The 13410-nt window shown below is 43.4% G+C and overlaps 1 protein-coding gene across 2 annotated transcripts in view; it reads left to right on the forward strand.

The window, feature by feature from the left end:
* Positions 1-13410, forward strand: part of col4a4 (collagen, type IV, alpha 4) — a 106444-nt gene that overhangs the window by 54340 nt on the left and 38694 nt on the right. For both annotated transcript variants that reach the window (XM_083773772.1, XM_083773773.1), the window contains 2 exons: positions 2288-2356; positions 4064-4213. In XM_083773772.1, the coding sequence (XP_083629898.1) occupies positions 2288-2356; positions 4064-4213 (219 nt within the window). The remainder of the gene's footprint in view (positions 1-2287; positions 2357-4063; positions 4214-13410) is intronic.

Consider the following 13410-nt stretch of genomic DNA (forward strand, 5'->3'; position numbering starts at 1 on the left):
GGGTGGGGCATGGACCTCCAACTTCCATCGTTATATACCGACTCGTTGCTCTACAGCCGGGCACCGGTCTAGTTGGACAAAAGACATCTAATGACGTTCTTGTCAGAGAGTGAGCTCTTTCACTGCCAAGAGTAAATAATTCACCCAGTGCCAGCGATTCTATGTTTTTGTGTCGTGGATTTTTTTCCACCCTAAAATATGATCATCAGGTACATTATTACATTATTAGGTAGTATTATTATATAAGGAGGTTAAAAGGATGTTTTTATGTGGACACGCCCAACCAGTTCATTAAATATGCCTTGGTTTGCCTCGTGGGTTTCCCACAGCTGTGGTTGTATGATAAAGGGGGAGGGGTTAGGGGAGGGGATGATATTGTGATGTCACGATATCAAATGTTTTCATTGGCACGATTGACTGTCAAGGTCTCAGCCTCCAGGAAGATTGCACATATCAACCACACCAATGGGTCTAACGAAGTACTAAAATCCCATAATGGCGGAACAAGGAAGAGGCACTACAGAATAGAATAGATGCGCAATAAAAGGCATGTGAAAACATAGTGCAGAATGTGAATGGATGGGATTTGCTTTTTACCGAACATATGATTTCCTGGTTCCATATAGGCATGTGAATCTCATCACTGAGGCCAATTCGATACGCATCTGGATGCACTGCCAGCGATACGATACTTTAGCGATACATGGAATCCCCTGGCGACACGATGCGATACGATTCACCCCTCTTCCCGATTCGATGTGATTTGATGGCGATTCAATTCTGTACAATGCGATACGATGCGATACGATGCATTTGATGACAATTCAACACAATAGAAGGCTACTAAAATGCATTACATTTAAATTCAAAGAAATGTATTGGTTTACTGTAGGTTAGCACTAGGCTGCATCTCCGTCTAACAACCAAACTTATAGAATTCTGTAAGTTTCAGTTCAATTTATTTTTATTTATAGTACAAAATCACCCCAAGGGGTCTCTGTGCACTTTACAGCAGCAATACATCAAAAACATATCAAAGACACAAAACAAAGGGTCTGCTCTTTGCTCGTTTAGAATTGTTAGATTACTAATCCTATAGGATATAATTAGCATATATTATTACATGGGTCTTCAACAGGGGACCCCTATAGTCCTCAACGTTATTACAGGGGCAAGGGGGCTGCCAAATATTGTGTGATAGGAACCTTTTTTTATTTTCCAAAGGTCAATTTTAGGTTTTGAGTAATGAGGATTTAAGAGATTAAATGTCATCATTAATCGATTATGGTTCAAACACATTAATAGAAAATTAACAAATAAGCACAAAAATGAATGTACAGGTCACACACTGATAGTGCTGTCAAACAAGTCTATGTCTAGTTTAAACACAGTTTTTTAATAATAATAGACTATGTAGTGGGGGGTCCCCTGCTTGAGCTCTCTCAGCTAAGGGGTCCTTGACCTGAAAAACAATGAAGACCCTGGCCTGTCTTGTTACATGGATTAGCACTTTTTTTAAACACAACGGATCTAGAAGCTCACAACGCGTCCCATCCACGCTTGTAGGTCTGCTATTTTAGGCACACGACACCGTCGTGACTCGTGCTGCAGAGTATACACGAGGCTTCTCTCCCAAAGAACAGCAGCAGCCGAGAAAGAGAGGACAGAGAAAGGTTGTTTAGCAGTTTAAAACAACTTTCTTTTTTAGCAGTACACCCTGTAGCGTTGTCGTTGTTCATGTGTGCAGAAGCTTTCTCTAATTACAAAACGATTGGAATTAATTGCGTCAGAGAATCGGCGAGAAGAAGAAACATACTACATGCAGCTGTGGATCATTATCGCTCATTCACCCTCATTCACACGTACCAAACACCAATCAAGCAAATGTTTGGTCGTTTTTTTTGGGCCACCATAATGCTTTTCCAATGAGAGTCACATGGTTTGACCAAACATTTGTGTTTGATGAGGGGGGAGGGGCAGAACACCACCAGCAATCAGCAATCAAACACACATGTTTGATCAAACCCAATGGATTGTGGTGGCCCAAAAAAAACGACCAAACATTTGCTTGATTGGTGTTTGGTACGCGTGAATGATCGGCCTCAGTGTGCCAGTGCCACTTGCTCCTAATCAAACTAATTAACACTTGGACAGGGGTTTGATGACGATAAGTGTTGCTTCCCTTCAATCTCTTGCATATTTTAACTACTTCTGTACTTCTGTGTGTGTGTGTGTGTGTGTGTGTGTGTGTGTGTGTGTGTGTGTGTGTGTGTGTGTGTGTCTCTAGGTGCTGATGGCAGTCGAGGTGATCCAGGTAAAGATGGACCAGAGGGCGACAGCTTCGATGGACCACCAGGTACTATTAGTATAGCAATAATAGCATACATTCATATATGTAACCCATTCTGACACACTGGTCTGATTAACCCATTCTGACCTGAGATCAGATTCTAAAAATGTCAGTCGTTCTTCGATTTTTCAAAAATAGCAGACCTACAAGCTCGTAGCGCGCCACTCGGTGGTGCGCTATGAGCTTGTAGATCTGCTATTTTTCAATAGCTAAAGCATAACATGATGCTAACACCAAAATGGGTTCCCGTTCAGAATGGGTTAAACAGCTAGCACACGATATTATGTCCTTTTCACTTTTGTTTTATTTACCGGCATGGACAGAGCAACTGACACATTTCAACATATAACAGGTTTTCCTCAGCGGTGTCAATCTGAAGTGTTGGCCTGGCAGAAAGCCAACACTTCAGATTGACAACGCTGAGAAAGACCTGTTAGGTGTGCCTAACAGGTCTTAGCAGTGCCTTCCCTATATTATTGAAGTCCCATTGTGGATTAAAGAAAACATTCAGCCACTCAGCCTGATCTCACCCAAACACAGTGAAATAGCACGGATTGGCAATTCTGTACATACACGCCTAGAAAACCCAGAACTGTTTTACTGTTTTTACTACTGTTTTGACCGCGACGGAGCCGTGGCTTTCACCAGTATTGTATGTACGGAAATTGCCAATCCGTGCTTTACAACCCTTACCTGTTTGGGAGGACAACATATTCATTAGACATTAATAAATCCCAATATCATCGCCGAACTTCATACCCAGCGGAACAGCAACACACGCAGGCACGTTCGCGCCGATGCGCTGTGACTTGTGAGCTTAATGTAGATCTGTTATTTTCAAATAGCCACTGTATTATGTTTAATGAGGGCTTTGGGATTGTTTTCATAGACCCAGTTGTTTGTGTCTGTCACAAAGGCTAACGTGGGAACCATGGAAGGAGCACACAGGGCGTTTGGGCTTGTTTTCATAGACCCAGTTGCTTGTTGCAAAAGCTAACCTGGCAACCCTGGAAGCCTGGAACCTGGTGTGTGTCCCATCTGCGTGACACACACACACACACACACACGCACACATGCACGCATGTGCTTGTGACCCGTCAGTGGAGACAACGGCACGCATGCGCAGTGCCGGCGAAAACTGCGGTCCTAGAGTTAAACAGAGAATAAACAGCATTAAATTTGTCAAATTGAAAAAAGGGCTTTGAGAAGCCCTGCATAAGCTAATGGTCAATTGTGTGCAAATTCAGATCAATTGGTGCAGCCAGTGAGGAGCAGCATACACGAGAACGTCTTGTTTTGGTCCCATTGTGGGGATAGAGTTGATTTGTTCCCTACACATATCCACTCACTCCCAGGACGTAATATGGTGACGAGTTGGGCAAAATCTGTTGTGATTTGAGTATTTGACACAATAATAGTCAAATGTCAAAATGTCACAGTTCCTTCCAGGTAGTCATGCGTCATATAATGCGTCACAATTACAATCACATAGGCCTAATGCTTTCAATTCAAACCGTAAGGACGGTATGCTATGTACAGTATATAGAAACATATTTATTTTTGGAATAAATATTTATAGTTTTTCCAGAATTCTCTTAGAATTGGCCTCATGTCTAAATGGGTGGCTTTTGGTGGTATAAACCTCTCTCTTCTCAGCTGTCCTATTGTCTCTTCTAAATAGTTGACTCTTGTTTTAACTGTTGTCCTCTATAGGTTCTCCTGGTCTTCGGGGACCCCCAGGGCTGAAGGGTCCCCCTGGGGACACTGTGATTGGGGACCCCGGCCCACTGGGCTTTACGGGACCTCCGGGCTACCAGGGTCCTAAAGGAGTCCCTGGACCACCTGGTCCTGCAGGATTAACAGGTAAATTACACGGTTGAATATAATAAACCCGTTCTGGGCAGGAACCCCTTTTGGTGTTTTAACCATAGACTGTAAAAAATAACTGTAACGGTAGCCACGCCCCTCAGAACATACGCGACTTTATGGTATTTTTTTTAAATAAATGGGACCATAATTTTCCAAAAAGAATATTATGACATTAGAAATGAGACTTTAAACTAGTGACTGGAAGCAGAAAGTATTCATGACCATGTTTATTAAGGTAATACAGTCTAGGTGAAGTTGGGCCCAAATACATGGGTTTTTTTGGGCCCAATGACAGCGCCACAACAGGCCATTATATGAACTTCCAGGAAATCCCGATTTCCTTAGTGGCTTCACAAAATATCTGTCTGACTGCCCCCCTGGTTTTATAGCATTATGTTATACTTTACCTATTGGAAAAATAGCAGATCTACAAGCTCATAGCGATGCCGCGCTACGAGCTTGTATGTCTGCTATTTTAGAAAAATGGTGAAAATGTGTCGCAAATTTGGAATATATAAATTATTTCAGAGCGAACGTTTTTAACTCAAATCTTTGCTTCTGGGATGTCCCTGGAACAACATATTTTCAGATGGGGGGTCGGAGACCAATTACATATATTTTTGGGGGTCCTTGACATGAAAATGTTTGAGAACGACAAAACTGAAAACTTTAGATATTTTGTAGAATCGTCCTCAGGTCTAAATGGGTTAACACATACATATTGTATCTGGTCATAATAGCCTTGACAGGCTGTGACGTCCAGTGTTGGGTTAGTTACTTCAAAATGGTTAGTTACTAATTATTAATGCTCAAAAAGAAACGTGGTTACCGGTAGTTACTATTATAACAACAGGTAGTTCTGAGGAAGCCATCTCTGATTGGTTGAAATAGCTCTCTACCCATGCTTCAAACGACCATGATGGCACACCTAATCAAAACATAAAGAAATCACACCCATGAGAAATGAGGGGCGCTCTTATCATCGGACATCATCGTAAATCATCTCATTCTTCCGCCCAATCAGAATTTGCGTCCTCACCTTCGTCTTCAATGTTTGTGTTTACACAAACACTCAAAATGGTCAGTTCATTGTCAATGGCATTTAATTTTTGTGTTAGGACAAAGTTTGTGTTTACACACACACACACACGCCAAAAGCTATCGCCCCTCAAAAACACTGCAGGCGATTTGGTTGAGTGGCTACGAGGTAAGCTACGTGTTTGCATGGGACATTTTCAGTCGTAGTGGCTACATCTGTCATTCAAAAAAATATGATTTTGTTTTATCGAATATCTTAGTTATAATGAAATTGAGTTGACGACTGGGTTTCTTTTAATGGTAACCGTTGTGTAATCGCAATATTACACAAGAGTTACCGTCATTAATGGCAGTCCTGTGTTGCTGCAGTAACGAACCAATAGAGTTTTCTGCATTAGAAAAGTAACTAGTAACGGTATTAGTTACTTTTGTGTTACGTTGTTTGCTTCAATATTATTGTGTATTATGTGCACAAAATGACAACTCTCAACTTTCATCCATGGTAGCTCACATGAGAGAGAGAGAAGACTCTGTGAACGCAGACACCTTCGGCAGTAACACGATAAATGGTGGTGACCTATTGAATCTAATCACTGTAGAAATTAGTCACCATGTCAGTGACTCATTTCTATAGTAAATTGATTAAAGGAGCATTCAGTGATTTGGGGGATTTGGAAAACCCCCTGGTCCTCCCCGGTAACAAGATGTGAACATGCACACGCACTACAGTGGGGGGGGGGGGGGGGGGGGGACACGCGACAGGCCAACAGCACGTGCATCAAAGCTTTGCTTCTGGGGGGGTCCTTGGTAGGGTTGGGATTCGGAACCGGGTCCATTTCAGACCCGGTTCCGACATTGCGGATCCGGAGCCGGTTCCATCGTTTTTTTATTAACGGTTCCCCAAACGGTTCTCATCAGTCGTCATTTAGCTCCGCTGTGTCTGTGCAATGTGCATGCATGCAAGCAGAGCCTGAGGTGACGTCACCCCACCTAAAGGAGTGTGTGGGGTCGGGGAGGATACGCCCACTGTTCTGTGCATTCAGCGACCGCTCACCGCCACGGAGCGAGTGATGTCGAAGAGATCTTCAAAGTGTGGTTAACAGAGAGGGAAATGACTCTGAGGCTGAGCACGCAAAGTGGAATAAATGTTATGCTATAGTTCCCTGCAAAGGTTGTTGCAACTTGTACGAGTTGCACGTCCACATTGATGAAACAACTCAAAATCAATACGCCTACACGACTCCACAACTCAGGAGAATAATCTAGGCAATCGCAGCTCCACCACAGCCGGCGGGGGATGAGGATGATGCAAGGCTGGTTCACTTTCCCCAGGCTAGTAACGTAATAGAAAATAAAAACTACTAATGTCTACAGAGCTTTTCATTAGGTGTATTGTACAACTGTTAATGGTGTTAATTTAGAACGCCAATGTCTCGACGTCTTTCTGTCTGATATTTTATGAATCATGCCAAATCAATTTTCTGCACTTATTTTTTACAACTTATAAGCAACTCAACTGCTTTTGATTTGGCTCTAAATTAATCGCGTGACTGTTGAGAGCCCAGCGTTTAGGTGCATATACCTCCATAGATTGATTAGCCTACTTTATAAACAGTTTGCAGAAAAAAGCACAGGAACGTAGCCTACAGTTCAATACAAGGTCTGCTAAAAGGATTTTTTTATTCCAAGAAAGCACTATTTGTTTCCATTAGGGTAAGGGGTCCTTCATATTAAATTAATCTGAACATTAAAGACAACATTTGTCACCACAATGTAGTGAGCTGGGGTTGTAAGATTAATTGGTTATGATTAATCCGCAATATGATATTCCAAAATCATAATAAAATGAATCGGGAATATTCAATGCTTTCCAGCGCATCATTAAAAACGTCACTTCTGTCGGACGTGAGTTGTTGAACGGCTTGTGAATAAATGAGATGCAATAGATTTCCCCTTGCATAAGCAACCTTCAGATATACAATAATACCATGAATCAAAGAAACTGCTTCAACGAAGATTGATTGTATTATCAAAAGGGGTGTTTATTATATCAATTACTAGTTACAAATGATATGAAAACCACATAGCAAATGAGCGAACACGTCATGAGATTGTTTCCATTTGGGCATGAGCCACAGAGAAACAATTAAATGCGTATTGTTTTATTGCGTTTAGTCAGGCAGGTATACGCGATTCGTTGTTGATACAACCTACACAGTATATGTGTCAGACAGTATAATCAAGGGCGAATGCGTTCTCTGGTCCCGTCTGATCGAACGCAATACACAACTGAAATAGGTTCGCTTTTTAAAAACACGTTTGCATGAATAATAAAAGAAATTAAACACAGCAAGAAGGAGGGAGGAGAGGAGGAGGAGAAGAGTGACGCCTCGCAGAGAGAGAGAGATTTTTAGGCTTGGTGGTCGGTGTGCCTGAGGATCTCAGTTGTATCATATAATCTAATAAAAAAAGGGAGCTCTCTTTACAACTAGACTACATAGGCTACATTTAAGATCTCTATTAAACCATGTCGTTTTGAGGCTGGATGTTTTAACAAACAGTCTCCGACCCACCTGGTATAGTAGCACTGCCTTCACCGGTGGTTCCTCAAGCGTTTCTGTGCAGGAAAAGTTCATTCACCTGCTGGTGATGCTGCGCGCGAGGATAACTTTACTTCTTAGTTAAAGTATAACAAGTCGATCACTGTCAGAGTAAAACTCGCATTAAACTGGACTGCTCTTAACGTCCTGATCGCCGTTAGACTAGGCGGTTGTCCTCAGCTGCGCGTAGGCCCGCCCGTGGTGTAAGATGTCGCGACCTGCTCCGCAGAGCTGCCGTAAGAGAGCGCATAGGCGGCGGTCCTGTTTGGGCCGAGTAGGCTACATGCGCGTGGGCCAGCGGGTTGATGCGACCTGCTTCACAGAGCTGTCGCTGAACAAGAGCGTGGAGTCTTGATTAGACCCACATTATATTAAAAAGAGAGAGCTACCCACAACTGGTTTAGACCAGCTCTTAAACTGCTAATCTTAACGAAACCGTTAACAATTAACAATGGACAGTTTTACAACACAACGGAAACTTCTTGTGTCATTATTCATTCTTATCTCGGTCGACCATCTAGTCACCCTCACCCTCTCACACTCCTATGAGTGTGGACACAGATGCGCGCACACACACACACACACACACACACACACATCAGAAATGCAGCCGCATTTCCCCTGTCAAAAATCTGTGGTTATAAGATAAAATAGGACAGCAAGAAATCAACCATACGCATATTACATTTTTCATCAGATGTGCGTGTCTGCTGAATACACATTTATCAGTGGTGCATGTGTGATGTGTATCAAAAGTCCAAACTCGGCGTGCGTGCGCAGTCGCATGTGGCGTCTTCATTTGGGGGTCAGTATTCGGTCACGAAGTCAACTTTGGGGTCACACCAGATAGCGTGACAATTCTAAATAATTAACCCTCCTTGGTCAGGTCTGGGTTTTGTCTTAATCCTGCACTCAGCAAGTGGTCCAAACAGGAGGTCAACTTGAGGGCTATGTCAATCTGTCATTGTCCTTACAAATTGCACAATTGTCCATTAAACACCCCCCTCCTCACGCTACATAATCCCCCCTTAGGACACATGAGGGGACACGAGACAACGTCTGTGGACCTTCATTTGGCCTATTTCCATATCCCGCATTTCATTTGTGACAAGTTGTCAATTTGAGGCCAATGTGTTGTCAATGTTCGTGGCTTTCTCTTGGGTGCCCAGTGTAGTATCTGTGGCACAGGGGAGCAGTAGGGAATCAATGCCTGTAATGTTATTTCAGGTGGATGCAGAGTTCCGCTAGGTGCAGTAGAATCCATGAGGAAAATAGAGGCATGAGGCAGTGTCTGTAATGTCATTAACCTGGGTGCAGGGCTTCCTCTGCCTGTATCAGCATCCATGGTGACAAGAGAGGCATGAGGCAGTGTCTGTAATGTCATTGACCTGGGTGCAGGGCTTCCTCTGCCTGTATCAGCATCCATGGGAAAAAGGGAGGCAGAGAGAGCGACAGAGAGAGCGACAGAGAGCAGGCGACAGTGTATGCAATGTCATTCAGGTGAGGCCAGGTCTCGCTCTGCACGGAAAGCATTCGTGAGAGAAAGGGAGAGAGAGCTTTTTCCGAGCACGATCCCAGGAGAGAAAAGCAACAGTGTCATTTCAGGTGTGGTGCAAGGTTCCGCTCTGCACGGAATGATATCCATGATAGAGGAGGAGGGAGCGGTGTGGTAATGTCATTCAGGTGGGTGTAAGGTTTTTCCTGAGCACGGCCGGCTCCCAGGGGAAAAACACATCAATGTCAATCATGTCATTGCAGGCGGGTCAGAGTCTCATTTAACCCATCATGCACCCAAAACGACATGGTTTCTCCTAAGTCATTTTACACTGAGCTCCCTCTTCTATTTGTAAAGTTGTGCTGGTCTAAAGACTGGCAAACCAGGGTGATAGTGAGAAGAGGAAATGGAACAAGGGCCAGAGTAGAAGAAAGGAAATAATACTTTCGTTAAATGATAACCGGATATAAGGAGCAAAAATGGCTCAACATCTAGTGTAAATAAACATTTTGTCTGGTAAAAATAAGACTTAAATGAAAACAAAAATATAAGGAGCAAAATGGCTCAAAATCTAATGTAAGTAAACATTTTGTCTGGTAAAAACAAGGCTTAAATGATAACAAAATATAAGGAGCAAAATGGCTCAAAATCTAATGTAAGTAAACATTTAAAAGAAAAAGTGTAGCTACATTTGTGACAGATTAACGTATCTATTTGTTTGGATTTTGTTCCACTATAGTGAGGTTGTAGTTTGCTCATGTCTCACACTGAAGCAGGGCGGAGTAAAAGGTCAACCCTTCCTCATAGGAGTCAGTATTCTGTATAGGCATTTCGAGGTAGCTTTTATAGTAATATAATAAAAAAGGTTAAACTTAATAGACTAGATATAACACGACCAAGCGCTCTACAATGTGCATGCCGGTGAGTTCTCTCGCCTTGGCCTCAGGGTCGGTCAGTTCGGTGATTGTCTGGGGCATGTGTAATTTGATCTGGCCCTGCGAGGCCGTTTTGTCATAGGAAGCTTTCCTGACTCCCATGCTTTTTGTCAAGTTTTCCTGAGAAGATCTGGCAAATGGCCCAACCCAGTCTATCTGGAGGTCTGCCCATGGGAACTTAATTCCCCTCTCTTGTGAGGGCACTCTGGGGTTTGGACTTGAAGTTTGGGACTGACAGCAAGTCAGACAACCTCTCACGTAAACCACCACATCTTGGTGCATTTTGGGCCAATAAGCTATCTGACACAACACATCGCAGGTTGCCTGGACACCCCGATGTCCAGCAGTTGCTGAGTTGTGGCCAAAGCTTAATAGTATCCCCCTGTGGTGCTGGGGGATAACCAAAAGCGGTGCCGCATATAAGTCTACAGCATACACCAACAGGCCCTCGCTCAGTGACATGCAGTCCTTTGCTAACAGCAGTTGTGCCAGGTACTCTGTGGAGTCCCTGTCTACATCTGGGATAGGTGATGGGGTATCACCAGCAAGGAGCGCCATCATGTGGGCTAGGGCTGGATCAGCCGCCTGTAATGACACTAGATCGAAATGTCTTTCCACAGGGGCCAGTTTACTATAGTCAATCGGAGGTTCGTCGTACAGAGTCAGGGGAACTTTGCATTGCCTCACACCTGAGGGCGGGGCTAGTTCCGTTGGGGTCCCCATCATGTAGATGTCGGTGAACCCGCAATCGAGAGAAACCTTGGCAAAGACAGACTCGTGCTTATACAACATCTGCCGAAAATCTGTGTGGAATTTTGGATCTGTGGTTGCGTCCCCCAGTGCCAGAGTTTGAGTTATTTCTGCGTCGAACTCTGGCAGTGGTGGAGGACCGAGCACGTTTACCCTAGCCAGGGTTGCCGTGCGCTTCTTGTGCGCTGCGGCCGTGCCTTCCTGAGAGATGTTGTAAATCAACATGTGCTCCTGATCATCAAATTCCATCCTGCCCACTAAGGGCAGTTGATAGACTATAAAGGTCGCGCCTGAGGGCAACGACGTGGTCACATCAGGGGACCGTTGGTCCCACTGCAGTAACGCAGGGCTTTTGCCCATGATCGGAATGGTCAGGCTCAACCAACCTAAGTCTGTTACTTTGCGCAGAGTGACGTCGGCATCCAGCCGGTCGGTCACCAATGGGTCTGTAGACCTTCCTTCCACACCCATCATGGGTGTGTCTTGGGAAGTCAGACTCTGCCGCAACTGGGCATTTCCCCCCCCCAAAGGAGGAATCCCCGGCGGGGAAGGTGGGGAACTAATGCCCTGTAAGAGAGTTATTTCCAGCTGTGCCTTGATGAGGTCACTGCTTGTCTGGTTGGCCTTATCAGTCAAATCCTGTACTTGCTGACGAAGTGCTTTGCCTGTCGCAAGATCCAGCTCCCATAAACGGATTAAATTTCCCAACAAATGTCCAGCTAATTTATCGCGTTCGGCTTCAGTATAGCCTCTGGTTTCAGCATGTGAATTAGCTAGAGTTTGGACATTCAAGTGGGTCATGGTCACATCCAATTGATTCACGCAAGGCGTGTCATCGAAAAATAGACCAGTGGTGACCTGGAGTCCTTTGATCATGGCTCTGATTGGATCCATGCTAACCCTCTGACTGCTGTGGTTTTAGCACTTAGTAATTTGAAAGCTCTCGGAAGTATAACAATACTCAAAACTCCACAATGCTGTTTGACACCGGGAGGTAGAATGGACAAGTAGCGTCCCTCCACTGTCTATCAAGCAAAAACAGCAATGTAAGAATGCGCACGAATGAAACAAAGTGGATATATATTTGTTTTAGTTTTGTTATTTATTATTTACCTATTAACCCCCCTTTTATTTACCCTCTTAATTCCTATCAAAGAATCAAAGTGATAATTTGAAAAGGAAGTAAGGGAGCAAATAAAACTTTAAAAAAAAATTCTCAAAAACTAAAATTCAAATAAAATTCAAAATAAAATTTCAATCAATCACATTTAATTCAAATTTATTTTTTTTATTTAAAAAAAAAAGTAATTAAGGAAATCCAATTAAAGCCTTATCCATGTTGCAGGTATCAATGTTTAATCGAAACAGTGAGTAAGTAACTCATTTTCCCAATCAAAGCTATTTGTCAAAACTGAATTAATTGAAAACATGAGCAAAGAGCCCACTATTCAATCAAAACTTTTTGTCAAAACGGAATTAATTAAGCAATGAGAGTCACTGATCATTAACAGTTTGCAACTAAGACCATTCGCGAAAAAGGAACTAAATTCAACCACCGGGTCAATTAAACCCACCAGTCGATTATTTCCCTTTACGAAATGGAGCCAGCTAAAACAATGGTTAAGCGATCGCCTAATTATAACCCGTACAGGTCTAATCAAACGATCACACAGCCACAGTTGAAACTCTTTTAGAATTTAAATTGTGAAAACCCCAGGCGAAGCTAGGATTCTGCAACGGCAGGGTGTGATAAAACAATCCTAATTAGATTTAAAATAACAAATTTCCCCACTTTTCAAAACGTTTCATTCATTGTGCATTCAAAATGACTCTTCTCCACCTGAACCATACGACAGTGTAACGGAGTAGTACCACAAAACCGCCACACAAAGCACAAACAATCAAACCAGCAGTACAGTGTCTCTAAGTAAGACTATACTTCAAAGAAACCACAAATTGAGCAGCTCCGCACTTATGCGGTTGCTGATACTATGTGAACAAACGCATGCAAATAGAACCAGTGAGTGTGTGCTGTTATTTAAAAACAGCGTACTCATGACACACCAAGACCCAAACGTCTCAATGCTTTGGTAACCATGCAACATGCACGTACCGTTGTGAGAGTGACACCAGCTATGGCCACTAGATGGGCGGTTGGCTGGGATTGTCACACAGTACGGGCAAAGGGGCTGGCCGTCGGCACTCTTGGCCTGTCACGGCCTGGAACTTCCTATCTAGGGGAGGTACGATAGTCTGAAAACCAAAATGGCGATCTAGCAGACTAACTTTTTTTTCTTGTCAGGTCCCTGACAAAAGGGGTGTGTGGTGAGTTGAGTCACGTGACTTCACACAACACACAATATGGCGTGTACT

This window comes from Protomyctophum parallelum (genome assembly GCF_964188405.1).
Source record: "Protomyctophum parallelum genome assembly, chromosome: 9".
Taxonomy (NCBI): domain Eukaryota; kingdom Metazoa; phylum Chordata; class Actinopteri; order Myctophiformes; family Myctophidae; genus Protomyctophum; species Protomyctophum parallelum.